The following is a 21792-nucleotide window of genomic DNA, read 5'->3' as shown; positions in this document are numbered from 1 at the left end:
TTTCTCAAGTCCCGAGGATGGCCGTTATATACAGGTTCGACTGTAATTCTTTATCAGTTGATTCCACAATAACGGACCAAAAACATGCCAAATACTTTTTCGACATAAACGTTCACCACAACAACAGTAAAATCTATTGAAAAGACCCCTAATTTTACCTTTAAGTGGTTGTAACTAAAAACGGGCTTAAATTTTAAAATATATCTATCGGAGGTGCTCAGAGCTACCTTAAATTTTCGAAAAAAATTTCGTTACATACCTTTAATTTCCCACTATGTTGAGAAACTGACCAAAACTTGTTTACAAATTAATATTATCCCATTTTTTGGTATCATTTTGTTGTATCAGCTACAAAAGAGTGATATATACTACTAGTCCGTCAAAGTATACATGCTGGAAAGTGTTGGAAACCGGTGCCAGCTACCTTAAATCAATTCCTTTTAAAGGAGGAAGGCACGATTAGGCAGGGATTATGCAGTGCAGTTTAAGCGGGTAATATATTTTGGCTTTGCTTTTCGATCTTTTCAATTTTTTTGTTTCTATGCTAATTCTTCGAGGCTTCCCTCAGTACAAAGAATGTCATCACAGCGTCACAGAGCTGGCATAAACTTTACGAAGTTTTATTTTCATGGCCATAGTCATAGTCAAACAGCCATAGTTAGATTAAATTTATCCACAGTTAATCCTTCAGGTAGCCACAAAACAAATGTACATATGATTTTTGGAATGTTCATAAAGAACAAGAATGGGTGAATGATAAATAAATTTTAGCCTGCATTAAAATTAGAAGTTAAAAGTTAATTCGTCGGTTTATGCTGGCTCTTTGCTCTCTGAGATTTGCAAATCGATTCCTTGTAAGAATTTTTGTTTTTGTTTCATCTGTGAAAGGAAGCGCACATGCTAAAAACGTCTGTGAATCGAAAAAAAAACTGATTTGAATTGAATTTAAGGCCGCGCTGTTCGGTTGATTTCAGTCGTGGTCTGAGAACGACCCCTTGTGTAACGGTGTTGCGTGCTTTCATGGATGACCTGCTATGTGGTGCAATTTCAACCGATTTTAGTACTGTAAAACTGTGTTTTGAACAGACGATTTTATTCGCTTACGTTATGCTAACGTTGGCGAACAATACTTTGGTTAGGCTCCGTTTATATGGAGAAAAGTTGTCCCGGGAAAGAGGGTCACCCTAAAGTTGACCCCTTTGCCCGGCTAGGAGGGTGACTCTACCACCAAAAAAGGGTTACCCGGCTAGGCGGGTCACCCTTCCAGCCGAGCCAACTTTTTGTTTCTCATGTAAACGGTTCGCCAGGTTTTGTAAAGAAATGTAGGAAAAGTTGGCTCGCCCAGGGTAGCTCGGGTAGGCAAGTGACCCTTCTACCCGGGACAACGTTTCGCCATATAAACGGGGCCTTAGGAGAGCTGCGTGAATCTCAACCTCGTTCCCAGGGTCTCTCTTTTTCCAGCCCCCAAGAGAAGAAGAGACCCTGGGAACAAGATCACGTGAATCTAGCCCAAAAAGGGCAACTGCATGCTCCTGCGATTTTCAAAAATCTAACCTGTCCAAACTCCAGCTCATTCAAGTCTTTCTTACTCTGCTGAACAGTTGCCTTGATCCATACATTTTGTCGGAGATAAACTTTCCTAATTTCTTAGTGTGGAACCTACGTTTTTATGGACACTATTTTCTGGTCCGTATTAAACGACTATTTTATTTCATCGGCTTTTATCTTTTTCAGTAAGTTGGGTTTTTTATCACTAATTTGTAACTTGTTCACTAACTTGTTCAAAAGCGCCAATTCTTTCCCTATTTTTCTCTAAAAGAAAAATAATGACAATCAAAAGATAGCCCAGTCCTCCAGTCCTCCGCGGGACGGGAAGAGGAGAGACCCTGGGAATGAGGTTGGATAATTAGCTTCATTGCCGGATTTCATATCGTGGGGGACTGGGTACGAGTCTGTGTATTATGGGACATGGGACATAACACTCCCACAGCCAGAATGAGCACACCGAGTTTTACAAAATCCTCAAGTTTGGTGGGATTTGGGCCAATATTGAACGAGATACAGCCATTCAAAATTTGTCCGGCGTCCGTATGTATTTCATAGTAAAATTTGGAGTTTTTGAATGGCTGTATCTCGTCTAATATTGGCTTGATTAACAGCAAACTTGAGGATGTTGTAAAGTTCCTGTGCTCTTTCTTGCTATGTGGGTGTTGTGTCCCATATGCCATAATACACAGACTCATACCCAGTCCCCCACGATAATCCGGCATTGGGAAAAAAAGGTTTTATTGGCCCCCAGGTCTCTTCCAACTTTTTGCATACATTACGTAAAGACGAACAGTGATTACAATGTGTCATCACCTCTGTCATCATATTATGACCTGATTCATGTTGAATCATTGAACATTGTTTATTGATAATAATAGAAATTCTCTTAATACAGGTATGAGCTATACATTACCCTAGAAAACTTCTTATATCGATAGATAGAGATATATGGTTTGTGTAAACCTCAATTCCTAAGGGCTAACATAAAATGCTAATAAAAGTACTAACAATAATCTACAATGGAAAACTACAAAATCTCATTTCCAAACAATAATACTAGTACCAGCATGACATTGATAAAGGGGGATTGCATGTGACGTCAAGCGGGCCATGTTAGTGGATAGGAATAATAAGATTTTCTCCCCTGGGAGTTAACTTCCATCTTCGTGCAAACTATGTGAGCAAACTTTCTTTTGTTTTGTCCAACGACATGGCGGCAATGCAATCAACCTATAATTGAAAACCCATCAAAACCATTGCCGTTCTTTTAAACCACCTTATAAACAGTAGTGTCAACTACATACTTAAAGCAGCCACTCGCAGCGGGTACATTGAGATCGTTAATCATGACCAAGAACAGCCATGGGCCCAGTTTCGTCCCCTGGGGCACCCCTGCAGGAACAGACTTCCATTCAGAGAAGCAATGATCGGCAAGTTTAACTCTCTGGCATCTCTACATTCATCTCTACAATTATATTGGTATATTTTGGTGTCTCTACATTTGTGAATAAGTTTGCTAATATGTTTTACAATGCTGTAATTTCATCTTGTGGCTCTTTGTTCAAAACATTCTGAAAAATACAGTTAAAGAAAATAAATTTAACAGTTAACATTGGATATCTCAAGAATTATTTTTCTTTGAATAAGCTATATTTATAAATAATTTATTCAAATGAAAATTATGAATGAATAAATTAACGTTACCCTCCCGTCATCAATGTCCGTCTCATCACAGTAGTTTTCTTCTTCCCAGTGGAATTGGTGACCAGGCAAAAATCCACGTAACCAGGCCTTCAGTGGGAACAGTAATTTGGGGTTCAATTGCTTTTGCCGGTCTTCCTTAGTTTCTTTGATGAAAACAGAGAAGCTTCGGTTAATAATGCAATAACGGGTGGTGCAATCTTGCAACCAGAATGCTAGCTGCGATGGTACTGTAATTATTTTTTTCCTAAACAGTATAGTACAGTACCGGTACTGAGAGAGAAACGAAATCACTGTACGAGTGATTTACAGAAACCGGGAACAAAATTATTTCACCTGACTGAACCACACTTACAGGCGGTAACAGAATTTGAGGGAAAGAAGGAATAGGAAATTTTTCTTCATTACAAGACAAGCAAAAGACAGCGGATTGTTTTGTTTGAGATAAGAAAAGGGAACTGGCATTACACGACTGTATATAGTGCGCTTGTTTGACGCGTACTGTTTGATGGCTGATTATAACCATCAGATTGACGACTGTCGATCTTGTGATATGTTTAATATTGGTAATTGAACTGAGTGGAGTGCAATTTGGTCTGAAATCATACGCGTGATTTTAAAATCAAACGAGCGCGCAGCGCGAGTTTGATTTGAAATCACAAATATGATTTCAGACCAAAATTGCACGACACGAAGTTCAATTACCACTTAATTACATCCATTTTGAAATCACAGAGTATCATTGTCAATATTAATATTCTATTTGTGTTACTTCATTTCCATTTTGATGGGCTAAACAAAGGATGCGATTTAGAGCAAAAAATGGTGCAATTTGGGAATAAATTGCACCATTTTGGACCAATCAGATTCCAAGGATCACCAGTGATTTCAAAATGGATGTAATTAAACAGTGTAATCAGGCCTTCTGGGCCCAGTTGTTGAAAGCTCGATTAAGCTAGTCTTGGGTAAACATCAGCTTTGATTCAAGTTTACTGATTAATCAATAAAGATTCTTCCAACAGATTTTCACCCTGTAGTTTTGAGTTAGACTTTTCTTTACCATTAGCTCAAAAATAGCTCTTGAAAACATTTATAATTAGCGAGATGAAAATCTCGGTTAATTTTTAATCCGGGATAAACGTTGATCGGTTTTTGAACAACTGCAAGTCCCTGGAGCTTAAGCAATTTAACCCAGTAACAGTGATTAAAAACAGTTGGATGATGATGAATACTTTAGCGAATTGAACAAAACTGAATGGGAGAGGAAAACGTTTCAGTAGGTGTATACGTAAAATATTGTATAATTACCAAGAGCTAAACTTGCTATCAGTCCGACAACCATTGTTGCAAGAAACGACAACATGGCGATCCAAAGGTATGATAAGCTGTACAGGTCAGCTAATGGGGTGCTGCAAAATAAAATCAAATATTTATTTATTTATTTATTTATTTATTTAATTCAATATTTATCCAGGGGCATCCAATTTAGCAGAGCTAGTTTAAATATCGAATAAACTTTAAATAATGTATTTTTCTTAAAAGTTTGGGAATCTGGGCCAGGTCGCAAAAACAATCTTCATATAAGAGGGAATTTTCTACAACTGCTTCTTGCTTTTTGAAGAATTTTCTCGAGTGCTATATTAGATCACTCGGCTGAAGACAGTTTACCACGGTGCATAAGGAACACAACGCTTGAAGAGCGAGAAAAATACACTTTATTTTGCTTCGTTGTTTTGTTGCCCCATTATAGATCACGTGACGGTACTCTAGGGAGTAGTCTCTTTTTGAATTGGTCATATTCACGCTGGCATGCATTGTTTACTTCCAAAAAGACAAAAAGATGCTTTATGCATTCGCAGCGGTTCTGACAGTGTGCCACGAATAAAGAGCTCCGAATTCGCCTGGTTTGTTTTAGGAAACTGTTTCCCATACCTCGTGATAGTCGACCGCGCTTAAATTATTCAAAATGGCCGCCGCTTAAAGAAGAAATATGCGAATAACAACATCGTAACTGATTGAACTTTTAGTGATGTGTTTTAGATGTATATGTCTTTGAGTCATCTGCTGCTAAATACTGCGAAAGCGAGGTAGGTTAAGTTACCGCGCTATTTGCAAAGCAATCAGTCTTCCAGAATGTTCTACCTTGTGTTTGGTTTGTAACGGTTTCTGACAAATCCGTCGTCATATTTAGCCAAGATCTTCGCTGTATCGTTGGTAAAGGAAGAGTTGGCTGCTAAGGCTTCTTGATAGAAAGGGCACTCCTTGACAGAGCGGATGCCTGGGTACTTGTTGGGAGGATAAAACAAGGAACCCGTAAACACCCAGAGGGCCAAAGCAAAACCAACAACGACTCCAACGTACATTCCCTGCGTGAAATAATTGACAAAAATGTCATAAATATTTGTATTTTTTGACAAAATGACACAACAACAAAGACAACAACGTTTATTGACGCAATCTTTTGTCCAACTGAACTGAAATAACTGCAAGGCTGATCTGACTGTAGGAAACTCAACACGACAGCGACATGATATATAGAGACCAAACGGAGAATCAAAATGCAACTGTGGACAGCTGTGTCAAGCTGGTTGGCCCTCGTCAGCACGGTGAAGCAGGAAGAAGTAGAATGGTCAACCAAAATAAAGTCAGTTGTCTGCTAAATGCATGTGGTAATGACTCCGGATGGACCGAAATCCAGATGTTTAATGTGCGAGAAATATCGGCTGTTTCGATCCATAGCTTTCGATACTGCTCATTTGCGTATTCAAGGTGCTTTTGTGCCGAAACCAACATTTTTTTAGGTTGAGTATATATATGCTGTTGCATTATGCTCGAAGAAGTATCAAAGCCATGCAACTTCCAGACGTAATTAGCCTGCGAGAGAGCTTGCTCGCAGGCTAAGACGTAACTAATCGATGACATCAATGGCATCAATGAAGTCAATGAATAATCAATGTGTGATAAATGGGTAATCAGTTTATTAGTCATTGATTATTACCGATGATCAATAAGTAACCGATGAATAATCGATAGGCCACGAAATTTCCAGTCATCGATTAGTCATGATTGTATTGATTAGTCATTGATGACATTGATTAGTCGTCGATATAAGTCGTGGCTACACAAACCATACCAAATCGAGATATTAGCTCTGTTATGCCCCGATGACTGACGCTGATTTTTGGCAAGTAGGCATTTTTCATCATGCTCTTTGCGATCATACTAACAAATCTCATAATTTCAAAAATTTAGTTTTTGTGACGTCATCACTTTAGGACTCTTAATCATTGATGTCATTGATCATCGATTAGCCACGTCTGGAACTTATGAGCCTGGACACTACCTTGGCGATGTCGTTAATATTTGGCACGAGGATCAGTGAGAGCCTTTTGGAGTGTAGGTGATAACGTCACAGAAAATTCCCCGATGATGACGTCGTAATATCGGTATCGATATTGATATCGAAAAATGCGAAAAATCGATAAATATCGTACTCGTATCGGATCGTCGGATAGTTCCAGATTTGATAAACATGGTATCGGCCCACCATTAGTCAAACGTTAGCGTACAAATAACGTTGTAAATAGAAATACAAATTATAGCTTATTGGTCGTCCCTAAGAAATTTTCAGAATCAATTAACAAACATGCTAAAAATAACAAAATGCAATTATTAAGGTAATGAAAAATTACAATCACCATGAACAAAGTTTCTTCACCTTTGTGTTTGCTCTTGGAAAGAAAAATCCCGCTATAAACATAGCCAGCTTGGCTCCACCAGTCAGCCCTACTATGCTATAGGCAAGCTAAAAACAGTGAAAGTTTAGAACAATTTCTTACAAATTGTGTTTAGCTACCCCGCGTGCTCTTATATTGATATCAAGGTGTTTTACCTAGATCTGGAAAGTGTTTGCGCATGCTTAAACTCGAACAAAGTCATTTGAGTGTATAAAATGGTTGCTACACGGTGTTGCAGTTGACTAGTTTTTCAGGTGTTTGAGTTCGTAATGGTGATGAATCCACGAAAACAGTTACAAAGCAGGAATGTTTTTTTGATGTTGCTGTTGTTGTTGTTGTTGTTGTTTTTTTAACTCTCGATTAAGACAAAATCGTGTTCTCTCCTTTTTTTTCTCAACAAATTAAAACGAACAGAAGATTGTTTCCTCGTAGAAATTTCGGATTTTTTTCCAAAACTCTTTGTGTATTTCCTTTACTTAAATTGTGCGTAAACATTGTAGTTCTTTCTTTCTTTCCTTTTGTAAGGAGGCTTGTAGGAAGTATGTCTTTATTTCTGTAAGATAGAGTTTACTGTATGGTATTGTTTCTACTGTACTGCTCCGTGTTTTTCTTAATAAGCAAGACGCCTATTGGCGCTAACGTGAGATGTGACAGAATCTGTTTAAACATACAAATGGAAATTCAAATGTAAACAATCAGTATAGTATTACAAATGGTTCCTGTCTTCAAATCTAAGGTGATAACGTTAGGATTACAGCGTCCGTGTGAAGCACGAGGTATTCTTCTTAACAAATGTTTTCCCTTGTATTTGATTTATAAATATAAACAGCGGAACACTGAAAAGCGTACGAGCATCTATTACAAACCTTATCGTCAGCGCTATTTGGTTATGTAATGCCAGAAAGTGTAAGATTACAAAGTGTCCTCGTTTCATCGAAAAAAAAAAAAGAAAGACAAACAGGCAAAATGCTTTCCTAAATAAAAACTTTTAGCAAAAATTGACAATCAAACCTTCAATTTTTTTGTGAGGCGCATTTCATGTAGCGCTTAGGCATGAGCTCGACAAAGTCTGCAGCGCCGGTGATGATTTTACCCTTATGACCTTTCCTGTTCGCATTGGCACACAACAATCTGTCCACCAAAGCGTAATTTCTACGCCGTGAACTTTCCAATTTCCACCGCTTAAACTGCTGAGTACTTCTTAAAAGTTATTCTTTCGCTTTACCGCTTCAAAAAGGTTTTTTTTCTTTGTGAAAACGGCATTTGAGAGTCTTAAACGTGAAGGCAATATGGCCACCAATTTGAAAGAAGCCTTTCTTTCTTGGCCACAGATCAGGGCTATGTGACGTCACACTTGTAGGATGACCTGTTCTCCGGCCCCCTGACATACGCGCAGATAATAGATTCTGATTGGGCTGTTTTTGTTGAAGACAATGAAAAAAATATCTCTTCTAGGAGAGAACAGGGTTTAATCCAGGTTTAATAAATTTATTCATTGCAGTTGATTTGTTACTACGATGTAGGAAAAAAAAAAAAAAAGAACGCGACCGCGCAAAAAAATGATTTCAAAAACAACAACACCAACAACAAAAACAAACAAAGAAGAAAAAATGCTTGTAATACTCTTTGAGTACCTAGTTGTTAGTTTTAAACCGGAGCAAGACTATCAAAGTACTTCGAAAAGAATAAGCCCAGCAGCTAACAAACAAACAAGGAAGCAAAAGCAATTATTTGATATCACAGAACTTAAATTATAAAATGTGTATTACGTGGAGGATTGTTACCTGTAATACTGTTGATCCAGCGTATTTTACAGCAAATGCACCGCCGATGATTATGCCGCCAAACACCACAGCTGGTCAAAAAAACAAATTTTGTGTTCAGATCACTACTTTACTGAATGTCCTTTTCCAAAGCTACATGTCTAAAATCAGATGAGCAGATGAGCAACAAGTTTTGCGAAACATATTCATGTTTTAGTTGTTTAAAACTGACATACAACGCCGTTGTTTCATAAAGAGAGAAATTCATAAACTATGGTATCGGTGTAGGAATGTCATCGGTTTTCTCCTACTTTAGAGCAGTTTTAAATTGACAACCGTAAATCAAACCGTAAATCATATAACGAGCCAATCAGAACTCAAATTCTTACTTTTTACCTTTGAATGTTTCATTCTAGGTTGATTTTTGTATTGTTATTTGTTTAGTCTTGACGAACTTAATAAGAAAAATACATTTAAACCAGCCTCGTTCCAAGGGCTTTTCCCTTCTCGTGGGGGGCGGGCGGGAAAAAACCCTGGCATCGGCCGGTCACGTGTTTAATATATGCCGTGAAACTCTAATTTATGAGTAAAGTCTAAGCAACATCCGTGGACGATAATCCTGCTGGTATACGTTGGATCAATAGCTGATCTGATCGGCTTAAGAAATATAAATGATAAAAGAAGCAGAGACCGATACAACGTAGAATTACGTTTTAAAGGTTACTATATTTCGAGTGGCCAAACCAGCCTTCTTCAGGTACAATGAGAATTTGCATTGGGACATACGCTTATATAACAAATATTTGCGCAATAGCGGAACTACGTAAAACTAAAGTGATTGACAGTATAAAATATGAAGCAAATGAAATAACAATAATAATAAGAACAAAAAATAAAAATATAATAATAAAAGGAAGCTAGTAAATTTTTTTGCGAATGTTGAGGCTATGTGGAAGAAGTGTTCTGCCTCTTGAGATTAAAAAGGCTTCCCTGGCCTTACGGATTGAGTCTCGGTTAGAGTAGACTTTTTATATGGGGATTAATTGCATGTCGTTAGCGGTGTGGTTAGGAGCGGTGAGGAAGTGTTCTGCGGCTGTAGTGGGTTTACATTTAGTGTTAGGGTTATCTATGGTGCGGCGGTGTTCATTAAAGCGGTCTTTTAAGCGTCGTTTAGGCCCTCCTATGTATTGTAAATTACAGCAATTACATTGGATCAGGTAGATTAGATTTTTAGTTTCACCACTCCTAACCACACCGCTAACGACAAAACCAAAACAAATGAGTAATATACTTAAAGAAAAAACCATGGGGATAAATTTGTATGCAGTTCTAGTTAAGCATTTCCCAACTGTATCTGTTATCGTCATTTTTTAAATGTAAGTCAGATCTTTATTTGAAAAAGCTCTATATAATTAGGTGCACCTGAATAGATATCGTTGCTCGCTCATGTCGATCAATTTTTAGTATACATTTATTAGAGAAGTAAACATCCCCTTTCTATTAACATTCTCTGGCTTGTCTTTTTAAATTCGATTTAGCCAGCTTTTTCTGAACGTCTCAAGGCTCCCAGGTACTCACCAATAACTTTGCTGATCTTAGTGGCTTCTTGATCGTTGACGCTGAACTTTTTCTTAACGATGTCCTCTAGTACCACTAGAGACATGGCGTTTAGTGCTGATGATATTGTGCTGTCAGATCAATCGATCAATCAATTAATCAGTCTCCCAATTAATCAATCAGTCAGTCATTAAGTCAGTCAGAAAATCAATCAATAAATCAATTAATCAATCACTTACTCACTCACTCACTCACTCACTCACTCACTTACTCTGTTTTCTTACGCTAAGAATTATGGTTAAATGTATCAGTCGCCAACTTTTAAAGTTCGGTGGATTACTTGATGAGCTAGATCCATGAACGGATGCTGGAAAAAATGTGACCATTTTCCGATTATGAGAGCACTGAAGGCGCATATTCAGTCTATAAGTGAATCTGGGGGCATGCTTCCCCGAAAATTTTTACATTTTAATTCCTCGAGATGCCGTTTCCTGAATTTTCAAGTCACTCAGACAGGAATTTTCCATACTTAAACCTGAGAATTTTCTTTTCTAAGAATATATATTTGTGTATAAAAAAATATATATTACCGTTTTTCGTAAAATAGTGGAAACCGGTCTGAATCCGAGCCTGAGGTCATATGATTGTTTTCAATCAATCAATCAATCAATCAATCAATCAATCAATCAATCAATCACTCGCTTACTAAATCAATAAATCAAATCAAATCGACCGATGGACGAATCCAAAGCCATCCATTCATTCATCGTTGACGGATTCACTGCCATTCATCCGTCCATCCATCCATCCATCAATCCATCCAGCCAGCCATCAAGCCAGCTAGCCATGGGTCTCCGACATCAGGATAAAAAACAAAAAAGCAAACCAAGTAACTAGCAAAGGAAATTTTACAAAAAAAATCAAATACCTGAGAGCAGCGCTGTAGAGGCAAGCAGTAAACAATCCCGGCAAGCCTTTCAAATGTCCAAGTTTGTTGATAACGAAATACGGAAGAACCTGCGAAGAATGATTATTTAAATAACCCCGGTGTAGGGTCATGACAGGGTACAAAACTCAATAGATTAAATTAAAAATAATGATAATAAAAGTATAAAATCAACGGTAGTCATAACAAAGCTGGTAAATTCATGTAATCAAAGTTACTTGCGCGTGCGTGCTTTATATTCCCATTGTGCAAGCTGATAACAACAGCAAATAAATACCTCGAGGAAAAAAATTTCCTCCGTGAATGACTTCGAGGGGGAGGGGAGTGGTTTGTGCACCTCTTCCATAACTTTACAAGTATAAAAGCTATGACAGTGACACTTTCGAAACGCGAAGTGATGACGCCATATTACATGGTAATAAGGTCGTGATAACCAAATGGCAGCCATCTTGGGTTTCTGGATCGAAGAGTAATCCATACCAATACAGGAACACTATTATCAGCTACAAAATAACAATTACGGGAAGAAAACAAAACAACAACAACAAAACAAGCAAACAACAGGAACAGCGGCAGCAACAAAAGCATTGGAAAGCTAATCAACTCAAGAGATTATGCCATGTTCTCTTACCTGGTCGCCTCTCGTGATCTTACGTTGTTCTTTCAAATCGCACCCGGCGTAAGTTGCAAATATAACCATTCCGTCCAAAGCACAGAGTGTTAACACGAGAAAAAGGAGCGGGATATTCAGCCACAATGCTCTATAACAGAACACAAGTAAACGATAATGTTTAATGCTGTCATTAAAGTGTATCCATATCCAGTATTCGGTTTGCGTTTGTGTTCTGTCTTTTATGTCTTGTTGAATCCAAGGCTTATTTGGTAAAGTTGAATTAAGTGAATGATTATTGTAAGAGAATCTTTAAATAACTGAGTAAATCTACCGTACGGAAAAAAAATGGCGGTGACTGTAAATTTTACTACAATACCTTGCGAACCTAACACAGCCAATAGGCACAAAGAATGGCATTTCTTGGCGAAATCCATCCCTGCACTAACAACATTGTGTATGCTAGGTTTGAAGTTTTTGAAGTCTGTTATTTTATTTTTTTATATTTATTTTTTCCCTCTGTTTTCGTACGCTAAGAATTATGGGTAAATGTACCAGTCGCCAACTTTTTTCCGTGTGCTGGAAACAAAATGTGACCATTTTTCGATTATGAGAGCACTGAAGGCATATATTCTATAGGTGAATCCTGGGGGCATGCTCCCCCCAAAATTTTTAAATTTTAATTCCTGAAGATGCCGTTTCCTGAATTTTTAAGTCACTCAGACAGGCATTTTTCATACTTAAACCTGAGAATTTTCTTTCATTCTAAGAATATATATTTATGTACAAAAAAATATATTACCGTTTTCCGTAAAATGGTGAAAACCGGTCTGAATCCGAGCCTGAGGTCATATGTTTGTTTTCAATCAATCAATCAATCAATCAATCAATCAATCAATCAATCAGGAGATACTTATTTCTATTATGCAATTTGAAATCCGCTCGAAGTGCATTAGAGACTAAAGCCCCAAGTAAACCAACCAATATTTTCATCTAACAACGTGTTTTGTCACACAAAACATTTCGTGAACACCAAGCAAATCGATGAAAACCAACGTAAATTAAAAACACGAATTTCAAGGATTAATTCCAAATATAAAGTTACAAAGAGAGATCTTTTGTTCATGAAGCTGAACTGACTTCTCCACTTTATCATGACACCAAATTTTCTTAAATAATTCTTGCGCTCTTCTTTAACGGTTCCTTGCCACCATGTTTGTTTTTACAAACTACAACGAAGTTAGAAAAATTTCGTTTCTGATTGGTTACTTTTCCTCGTTCGCGGAAGCTTCTTAGCAGAAGTGGCTAAACGATCAACCATTTGTCCGTAAGGCAAAATGTTAGCTGAAAATGTTTGATATGGACCAAACATGGAAAACTATTTACATGCAAAGCTGAGGGAAGGGAATAAACAGTTTGAAATTACATCAAAGCCAATGAACAACTGATTCGACTGTTCTGTTTGTAGTGCTTTGGTGAATTTTTATTCCAGGTTCATAGTTTTAAATACAGTGGAATACCGATTTTTCACACTCCCTAGGGAAACTGAATTTGATTCGAAAAATAAGGAGTTCTAAACATCGGGAGGTAAAACTGTGATTGAAGCAAATCCAAGGGAAAGAACTTTTGTTTGGAGGAATACGAAGTTTCGAAAAATCAAATGTTCGAATAATCGAGATCCCACTGTAGTAGAATTGTGTTTGACTTTGTTGAAATCGAGCTGTTCAGTCAGATGTACTCACTTTTTCGCATTCTTGATCGTCTTTATGGCAAGATACCGCTGGACAAAGTATTGCGAAATAGCCCAGGCGGGGAGTAGGGTCATTGTTGAACCGATTGTTATCGACCAGAAGGTGTTGCGAACTCTGGGGTCTGGATTGAAACTAAAAGAGAAAACAAACAACAACAAACAGTTCACTGTCAACAAATCAATTCATACCACATTGGCTACGATAACTTTGTTGACAATTACTAGTAATAGCAGAAATTTGTGTGATAGTAGCAAAATATTTTCCAGCTTCGTGTTGCTAAATGTATAATGGAGGTATGTAAGCTTAGTCTTCCTCTGTGCATGTATGCGTCCGCCTGCTGACGCTATCATTATTGTTATTATTATTATTATTATTATTATTATTATTATTATTATTATTATTATTATTATTATTATTATTGCTGTGTCTCAGAGGAACCAGGAGAAAGAGGAGAGTAGCCAATGTCTGACATTGACATTACATCGGAAAGTGCGCAAGCCAGAATTTAAGTAGGATTTAGGATTATAGGGGTTTTGGAATTTTCACATTTTAGTGTATGATATCTTTCAGAAGCAAATATTTCCTTTGTTTTTCAACGCAGATTGAATATATATATTTTTTCTTTTTATAAATATTTTAAAGCTTCACGTTGAACATGTCCTTATACCACAAGAATTTGAATACGAGAATTTAATATTTGCTGAAAATGTACATAATTTTTAGGAGTGCATAGGGTTGTGTTTTAAAAGAGTTGGTCATTTTTAATAAAGATTATTATTATTATTAAAAAAATTATTATCATTATTATTATTATTATTATTACTATTATTATTATTATTATTATTATTATTATTATTATTATTATTATTATTATTATTATTATTATTATTATTATTATTATTGTCTGACTGCCCTGTGTCTCAAGTTGTGGTTATTTCGGGCAGCTAGTACTCCCTTTTTTTGTAGGATTCCGCGCCCCGAAGGCGCGCGCTCGGAGTCCTATGGGTAAGAAAATTTGGTAACCCATTAAAGCGAGAAATTTTGGTTTTGGTTATGACAACACTTTCCGTCTGACCGTCCGTACGCAGTAACACAGAAAAACCAATGCGAATGATACTTTCAAGTGTGTGAAAGCTGTGCTGCCGCAAATACTTTTAAGACAACGAAATACTGTACAATTGATGTATTCATTATAGTGACCAACAGCAGGAGAAAGAACTAGACGACTAGCGGCGGGATAAACAAATCGACTCCTTAATAGGCGGCGCATCATAAATAGTTTGAATCTTGAAGTGAAATCGTTTTACTCTGATCCGGCGAGACGAAACGTTGGATTTTTCCTCTTGAAGTGAAACTTTTCGCTCATTTAACGTTGTCAAGCAAACTAAAAAAATGAGCAATGGAATAAAAGGCCTGGGCTGTTCTCTGAATCTGAGCTAATATTAAACATAAATTATTTAAACGTAAGTATAATTGGTACATACTCAAAAAAGTTGATTCTTCCGTATCTTTGATTGATCTCCCAGACTTTCTTTATACCACCTACTTCTAAACTTCCAGTAACAGCCACAGTGATTAGGCCTGCCAGCATTATAACTGACTGGAACACATCTGTCCAAATGACTGCCTTAAGGCCACCCTGTATGTAGACATGAAAACGTTCATTTATTTGAATGCGCAAGTTCTACAAATGCACAGCAATTATCCTGAAATCCAACCGCACTCATAACTCAGTTTTACTACAGACGTAACGCAGCCGTTTTCATGCTACAATGCCATACAGTTGAGCCGCAGTCACTGACTGCGGTCATAACGCAGCTTTACACTCGCATAACGTCATCTCAGTTGTCAGAATTCAGTTTATACAAAAGTCATACGCGCAACGCAAGACTTTCTATGAGCCTTATATGACATGGGCTATGAAATGAGGAGAAATCTCAAGCCAGTGGTACTGTGGCATCGCAATAAATCCAACAGTATTATCAGTTATGTATTTTCTACATCTCACTTACTAACGCTGTGTAAAATGTACAAACAGCACCAGTGGCCAGGATAGTGAATGTGAGCGGAATCCCTGCAACTGAAGACAAACAAAAGCTCTTCGACAAGACTGTCACGTCCAATTTTAATTTACTTCTTTTAAATCAAACACAACTAACGGCACGGATTGAATCTCTTTTCCAAGCATGCGCATCAGGGGTATTTGTTGTTGCTGTTGTGAAGGTTATTGTAGTTGTAACTTAATTTACAATAACCTTGGAAGTACCTAGTGTTCCCATGATTCAAGGTAAATGTCATTTTTTTTTTTTTTTTTGGTAAATATATAATTGACAGTTGTTCTGTAGAAAGGTTTGCCATTCTTGGCCAAGACCTTCTTGAAGGTCAAGGTTAGGAAGGATACTTACCACCTGTTTACTAGGGTTACCCTAGCACTCGCAAAATTCTTCCTTTTTTCAAACGACCTGTTTATAAGGTAGATAGGGTTACACTGGCGCCAGGGTAACCCTATCTACCTTGTAAACACTCTACCAGGGATAACGCGCCTACCCGGGACAACATTTTGCTTGTTTCCAGACCCTTTGAAAAGTTGAAAAGAACGGTCAAAATGGCGGAAAGAGTACTACCCGCTTTCAATACAGCGGCCATTTTCACCTTCCTTCACTCACAGAATTGAAATAACAAGTAATAACGGGAAGCACAGACGAGAGAATCAAGGTTGCCGACAAACATTTCTTCTTGTCCGCCATTTTTTGTTCCGTCAATTTTCACGGGCTTTCGCTGGCTTCTCGTTTTGTAGTATACTTGACGTGAGTGATAGGGTAACCCTACCTGTGAAATTGTGCTTTTAAACATCTTGCTGGGCCAACACAGCTCTAGGGTTACCCTTACCTTCCTCACCGTTTAGTCTATTTCCAGTAACCCCAGTTGTGCTGTTGGAAAGAAACCGTATTTCTTATCGAAAACCGTATTTCTTATCGTCTATCGGAACCATATGGCCCTGCTTCAAGTAGAGTTACAAGCATTCTTACAGAATAGTATAAAGTAGGGTCAGTAAGGCTACAAGCCTTACTTTATAGCATAGTTTCAGTGTCTGTCAGAGAGAAGGGCAAGCTACCAAAGCAATAAAGAAGATTGGCTGAAGATAGCCGTTATCTCTGCTTCTCCGCCAAGCGCGCTAGTGCTTTACATTATGCAGACTGGAACAAGAATTAAAAAGATTGATAGCGTTGCATAGAGCTAAAATGAGTGATTACTTACCAGCTTCCAACGCCAGTGATGGAGCAAATAGGGCCACAAACAGGTATAAAGTCTATTGTACATTGAACAAAAGACATCAAGAAACATCATGAATACGTGGCATATCTGGAAGTTGTATACCCTGTGTCAGTTTGAAGCCCTAATCAAGTTCTTCAATCTGATTGGTCAATGAAAATGGTCCGATACAATCGTGTCAAAGTTGCTGATATACAGTTTGTGAGTGGCACGAGAGACCACATTGAGCAAAACTGGTAACCAGAGTCAAATTGAGCCCCAGTAAGGGAGGAGCGAGGTGTTTTTGATCAAGCCACAATTTCTGACAACAACTTTCCAGTCACGACAAAACTGTCACACCACTGCCTTTAATTTCCTTCAGAAAGTAAGATTGATTGAGCCACATTGATTAAGCTAAATATTTCTGAAGACGCCTTACGTTCAGGGGTAACATTCTGCCGGTTAGCTCACCCACATGAAACTCAGTAAATATTTTCTTCTTTGCCAAGCTCGAACAGAAACATAAAAGGCACAGTGATGTTGTTCGCCTTACTATTTCTTTTTGTTTTCGAGCAGCAGAGAGCGTTTTGATTTTGAAAAACATCAAAGCACCAACTGCCTCGTGAGGACAACACAGTGGTATATCAATTTTTTCCTCTCCGGGTAGCGGTCCCGCAGGGAGTTGGGAAGATCATTGATGTAAATTAAAATTAACAAAGGACCCAATATGCTATATGCGCTACCCTGTGGCACGCCACAACTGAGGGTACAAGGGTCTATAAGCAAATGATAGTTTGCTACTGACATTACACTCTCTGGGTTTGGCCACTTAAGTACGACGAGAACCATTTTATAGCTGCCTGATCGACACCCAAGTATGGCATCTTACGCAAGATGGTCTCATGATCAATGGTGTCGAATGCCTTAGTAAGGTCAATAAAGACATTGTCAATGTTTACTGACCAAGCATTTGTTGCCTCAAGCAAAGCTGTGAGCGTACTTTGTAGAGAACGGAAGCCTGGTTGGCAACCTAGTAGCAAATTATTATCATCTAGATAATGGAAAAGTTGATTGTAAACAATTCTTTCAAAAACGTTCGAAATTATAGGGATTACAGATGTTGGCCTATAGTTGTTAGGATCCGATTTAATGCCCTTGTTAAAAAGTGGAGTCACTTCGGCCGTTTTCCAATCGTTTGGATATATCCCCGTAAGAATAAACTTTGAGGATATTGAGATGAGAGAGGGTGCGACGATACTAGCAGCCATTTTCAACAATTTACTCGGAATCATATCAAGACCGGCGGCTTTCTTTTTATCAATTTTCGACAAAATGTTAGAAACAATGTCAACAGTAGGAATTTGTAGAGAAAACGAATGATTAGTGGGCTCTTAATAAGACTCAGGATTAACATCGACAACAGGAATTTGTTGTGCTAATACTTGCGCAACGTTTGTAAAATGATCGTTGATAATTTCCGCAATGTCCGTAGGGTTACTTACTATTTTATTATCGAATTTGAGCTCCAAAATATTCGTCGACTTACTACTGTTACGTGAAGTTAGCTCGTTGATAACATTCCATGTTTTGGGCAAATTATCTTTATTGGCTGAAAGGTTGTCAGAAGCAAAGAGTTAGTTTGCGAGTTTAATTGCGTTATTTGCCTGGTTTCTTGCACGCCTAAATTGATCCCATATAGCTGGGTTATTGGAGGAAATTGCCTTCTTTTTTTTAAAGGAAATCTCGTTTTCGGATTTTACTCAGAATCCATGGAGATCTTTTTTTATTCGAATTCTTTTCGATTTGAGTGGTGCGTGTTTGTCTATGCAGCCAAGAAACATTTCTTTCCATACACGCCACATTTCATTTGGATCAGAATACAAATCAACATTGACCCAAGGCAGTTGGGTGTGGTCACTTTCTCCTTCCCGCCGTCCTTTGCGTGCACAGAGAGAGAGAGAGAGAGAGAGAGAGAGAGAGAGAGAGAGAGAGAGAGAGAGAGAGAGAGAGAGACGTCTGGGAACGAGGCAGGATCTTTCCTGTAAGCGACCACCTCCCGTAAGCGACCACTTTGTCGTGCACCAAGGGTGGTCGTTTACGAGAGAGTTGACTGTAGTGGATAATAGCTTTTCACACTTGTTTTCAGTTGTAGTCGAGGAGTTCGACACCTAAAGCATTTCCATCTTGTTTTTGAATATTATCCATCGACATTAGCTTTGTATTTGAGCGTTGACCGCTCAATGTGGTCTCTCGTGCCGACTCACGAACTGCATATGGGTAACTTTGACACGACTTGTATCGGACCATTTTTATTGACCAATCAGATATGGAGAACGTGATCGGTTAATTTTAATTTTTTTTTTCCACGGACAAATATATGACTAACCAGGGTACGATATTAGTTTTCTCTGAAAAGAGTGAGTTTTAGTTAGATAAACTATGGATATATATGCATTGATGTATTTTTCTTTTTTTATGGCTTGTTCGATTTTATGAATCTAAACGGACTAAAACCCGCGGTAATAATACGGTTATTGCCGAGAGTTTTAGTCCGCCTGCTAGCGCCCATAGAGCACCTATTGAGGTCAATTGAACGTGACGGCCTCGTTATCTCCGCCGGTTGAAACCCTGAACGCGTAGAGAACGTGAAATAAAATGAACATAGCCAGAAGTTTTTAAAATGAATACTCACCACTGTAAGTACGAAGAAAAAGCAGCCCACCATCCTCATACCAACAGAATAACGTCTTTCAAGGTACTGAAAAAAAATAATAATTAACGAATGAACGAACAAACGAACCGGAACGAAGGAACGGGTGGACCGACAAAAGATTGAGAATGCAAGTCTGTAAAAGGATTTCTGCCCCAGGACACATAAGTATACTGTCCTCGGTGGCATTAGGCGGAAAAGGGAATTCGGAGAGGTTAACTGCATGCTGGGGTTCTTACCTCATTTACACAAATGATATTCATTCGTCTGTACATTGGAATGAACACGGTGCTCACTATGGCACAGAGGATAACATATGCTATAACACTCAGGTAAAACTGTGTTCCGTAAGTGTATATCTCTGCTGGGAGACCGAGCAATGTTATCGCCGAGAGGAAGGACACTAGTATTGAGATGGAGACTGGAAAGTAACTCATCGTTCGGTTCGCTAAAAGATATTCGGCGGTGGTCTTCTGTTTTCCTCCCATAAAAGCGTGCCATATTCCGATCAGAGCTGAGATCAACAGCATTATGGAGAAAACCACATAGTCAACCACACTGAAGCGATCGTCGGCCATTTCCTCGCCTCTTCCACCGTCTTCTTCACTGCGTAGCTGTTGTAGCTGCAATAGCTGGCCAAAGACACAACAAAAGACGCTATAATTTGTTTGCGCCCCTAAGACATTGCGCCGCAGACAGCCAAGAAAATGCCATAAAAGTACTGAAGGAGGGGGTGGAGGGGGGTGGTACTTGCTATGAATCAGTCCTTCAGGGTCGAAAGGGTAGGATTATAAACCGGTTAAGGAAATACATTTTCAGTAAAATATGGTATTCTTTGTCTTCTGGTAAAAAATATGAATTTAATTAAATTTGGTTGAGAAAGGGACAAAGAGAAGCCAGGCCTGAAGTAAGATGCGGAAAGTCTTCGCAACTCACCCCTCCCCAAAACAGCGATAAGTACTTCGTGCCCACCGCCCAGACGAAAGGTCAGGTATTCCGTGCGTCTTTCTATCATCTCCCGGAGATCATGAACAAAATCCTGCAGGTCATGAACTATTTCTGGTAACAGAACACCTTGTGAGATTTTTTTTTTTTAACCGTTGTCAACTCTCATAGTACATGGTAAACGAAACACAAGCCGCAATCTCGTACCCAGAGTCGTCAGGCTCTTTGGCCAGTGGTTGGTCGCCAGGAGAGACTCTGGAGAATACGAAAAAAAAAATAAAATTTTCGATTGGCTGCCCCGTAAACGACTTGCATTGTTTTACCGCAGAAATCCCGCGGTAACAAAATTCCAGTTCCCCAGAGGCTCTCCCGCACCCACGCGCTGACCAAAAAGCCTGAGGACTCTGGGTACGAGATTGCACAATCCTTTGACAGGAATTTGCATTTGAATGGAAAAGGTATTTAAAAAGAGGTCAAGGCTGGTTGCATTTCTTGCACGTGCCTGACGAGTTAGCCTGCAGCAGGGGTGATTTGCCAGCGATGACGGTTGTCATGTCTTCAGGGTGTGGCTACACACACGCTGTACAACTTGTGATTTCTATTAGCATTGGAATCTTCCCACGATATTTTAATTAATTTATATGCAACCAAAAATTGGATCCGCGAATACACGCAAACTATAATTTAATTGATTTATGCCAAATGTCTTATTGATCGTTTATTAGGTCTAACTAACTGAGCCCGCGTAATTAAAGTACTGGAGTATTTAGCACTAATTAGACAACAGGATAACCAACATGAAGGACTCTTCCGTCAGAATAGGTAAGAAAACAGGCCAACCAACATCAATACATAATAAAGAATTAAAAAAAAAACAGTTCAATAATCACAATGGGAATTTTTACTGCGCGTGCGTGTAATTTAAAATAGGGCCCAGAGTTAGCCAACCTCGTTCCTAGGAAGTATAGTTTCAGTTTTCAGTTCATTTTCTTGTGATATCCATCCATGTTTGCTGAAAGCTAGACTATTTGACCTGATAATTGTTATTTATTTATTTATTTATTTATTTTATTTATTTTATTTGTTTTGCCACCGAATAATTATATTGGAAGAAAAGAAAGCAAATACATACCAGCGGACTCTCCGTGAAGGCCATTAGAGTTTCTTGCTTCTGCTCCATAAGGTATGACAATAATATTACTTTTTTTCTTCTACAATATGGACGAAGGAGTGATTGATCATGATTAATTAAGGTGGGGATAAACGTGAATT

The 21792-nt window shown here is 38.3% G+C and overlaps 1 protein-coding gene across 1 annotated transcript; it reads right to left on the bottom strand.

The window, feature by feature from the left end:
* Positions 1-2391: 2391 nt before the first annotated feature.
* On the bottom strand, positions 2392-20372 carry LOC146486247 (sodium-coupled monocarboxylate transporter 1-like). The gene is made up of 15 exons (XM_085099660.1): positions 19815-20372; positions 19558-19623; positions 16872-16923; positions 15626-15693; positions 15098-15252; positions 13605-13745; positions 11884-12013; positions 11235-11323; positions 10328-10437; positions 8771-8841; positions 6968-7054; positions 5392-5615; positions 4558-4658; positions 3253-3395; positions 2392-3119 (listed from the first exon to the last, which is right to left on the bottom strand). The coding sequence occupies exons 1-15, from the start codon at positions 20151-20153 to the stop codon at positions 3075-3077; spliced, it is 1821 nt and encodes a 606-aa protein (XP_084955786.1). The 5' UTR covers positions 20154-20372; the 3' UTR covers positions 2392-3074.
* Between the last annotated feature and the right edge of the window lie 1420 nt (positions 20373-21792).

Source organism: Pavona decussata, unplaced genomic scaffold, assembly GCF_977016875.1.
Source record: "Pavona decussata unplaced genomic scaffold, jaPavDecu1.1 SCAFFOLD_21, whole genome shotgun sequence".
Taxonomy (NCBI): Eukaryota; Metazoa; Cnidaria; class Anthozoa; order Scleractinia; family Agariciidae; genus Pavona; species Pavona decussata.
The sequence above is the reverse complement of the archived record's forward strand: the minus strand, read 5'-3'. Positions and strand labels throughout refer to the sequence as shown.

What these genes read in the sequence shown, in the direction of transcription:
- LOC146486247 (XM_085099660.1), bottom strand. Translation starts at nt 20,153, where the DNA reads ATGGCCGACGATCGCTTCAGTGTGGTTGACTATGTGGTTTTCTCCATA. An exon ending in ACGATCAAGAATGCGAAAAA is followed by an intron (nt 12,014 to 13,604) that starts GTGAGTACATCT and finishes GTTCTGTTATAG; the next exon opens with AGCATTGTGGCTGAATATCC. An exon ending in AGATCACGAGAGGCGACCAG is followed by an intron (nt 11,324 to 11,883) that starts GTAAGAGAACAT and finishes CATTCTTCGCAG; the next exon opens with GTTCTTCCGTATTTCGTTAT.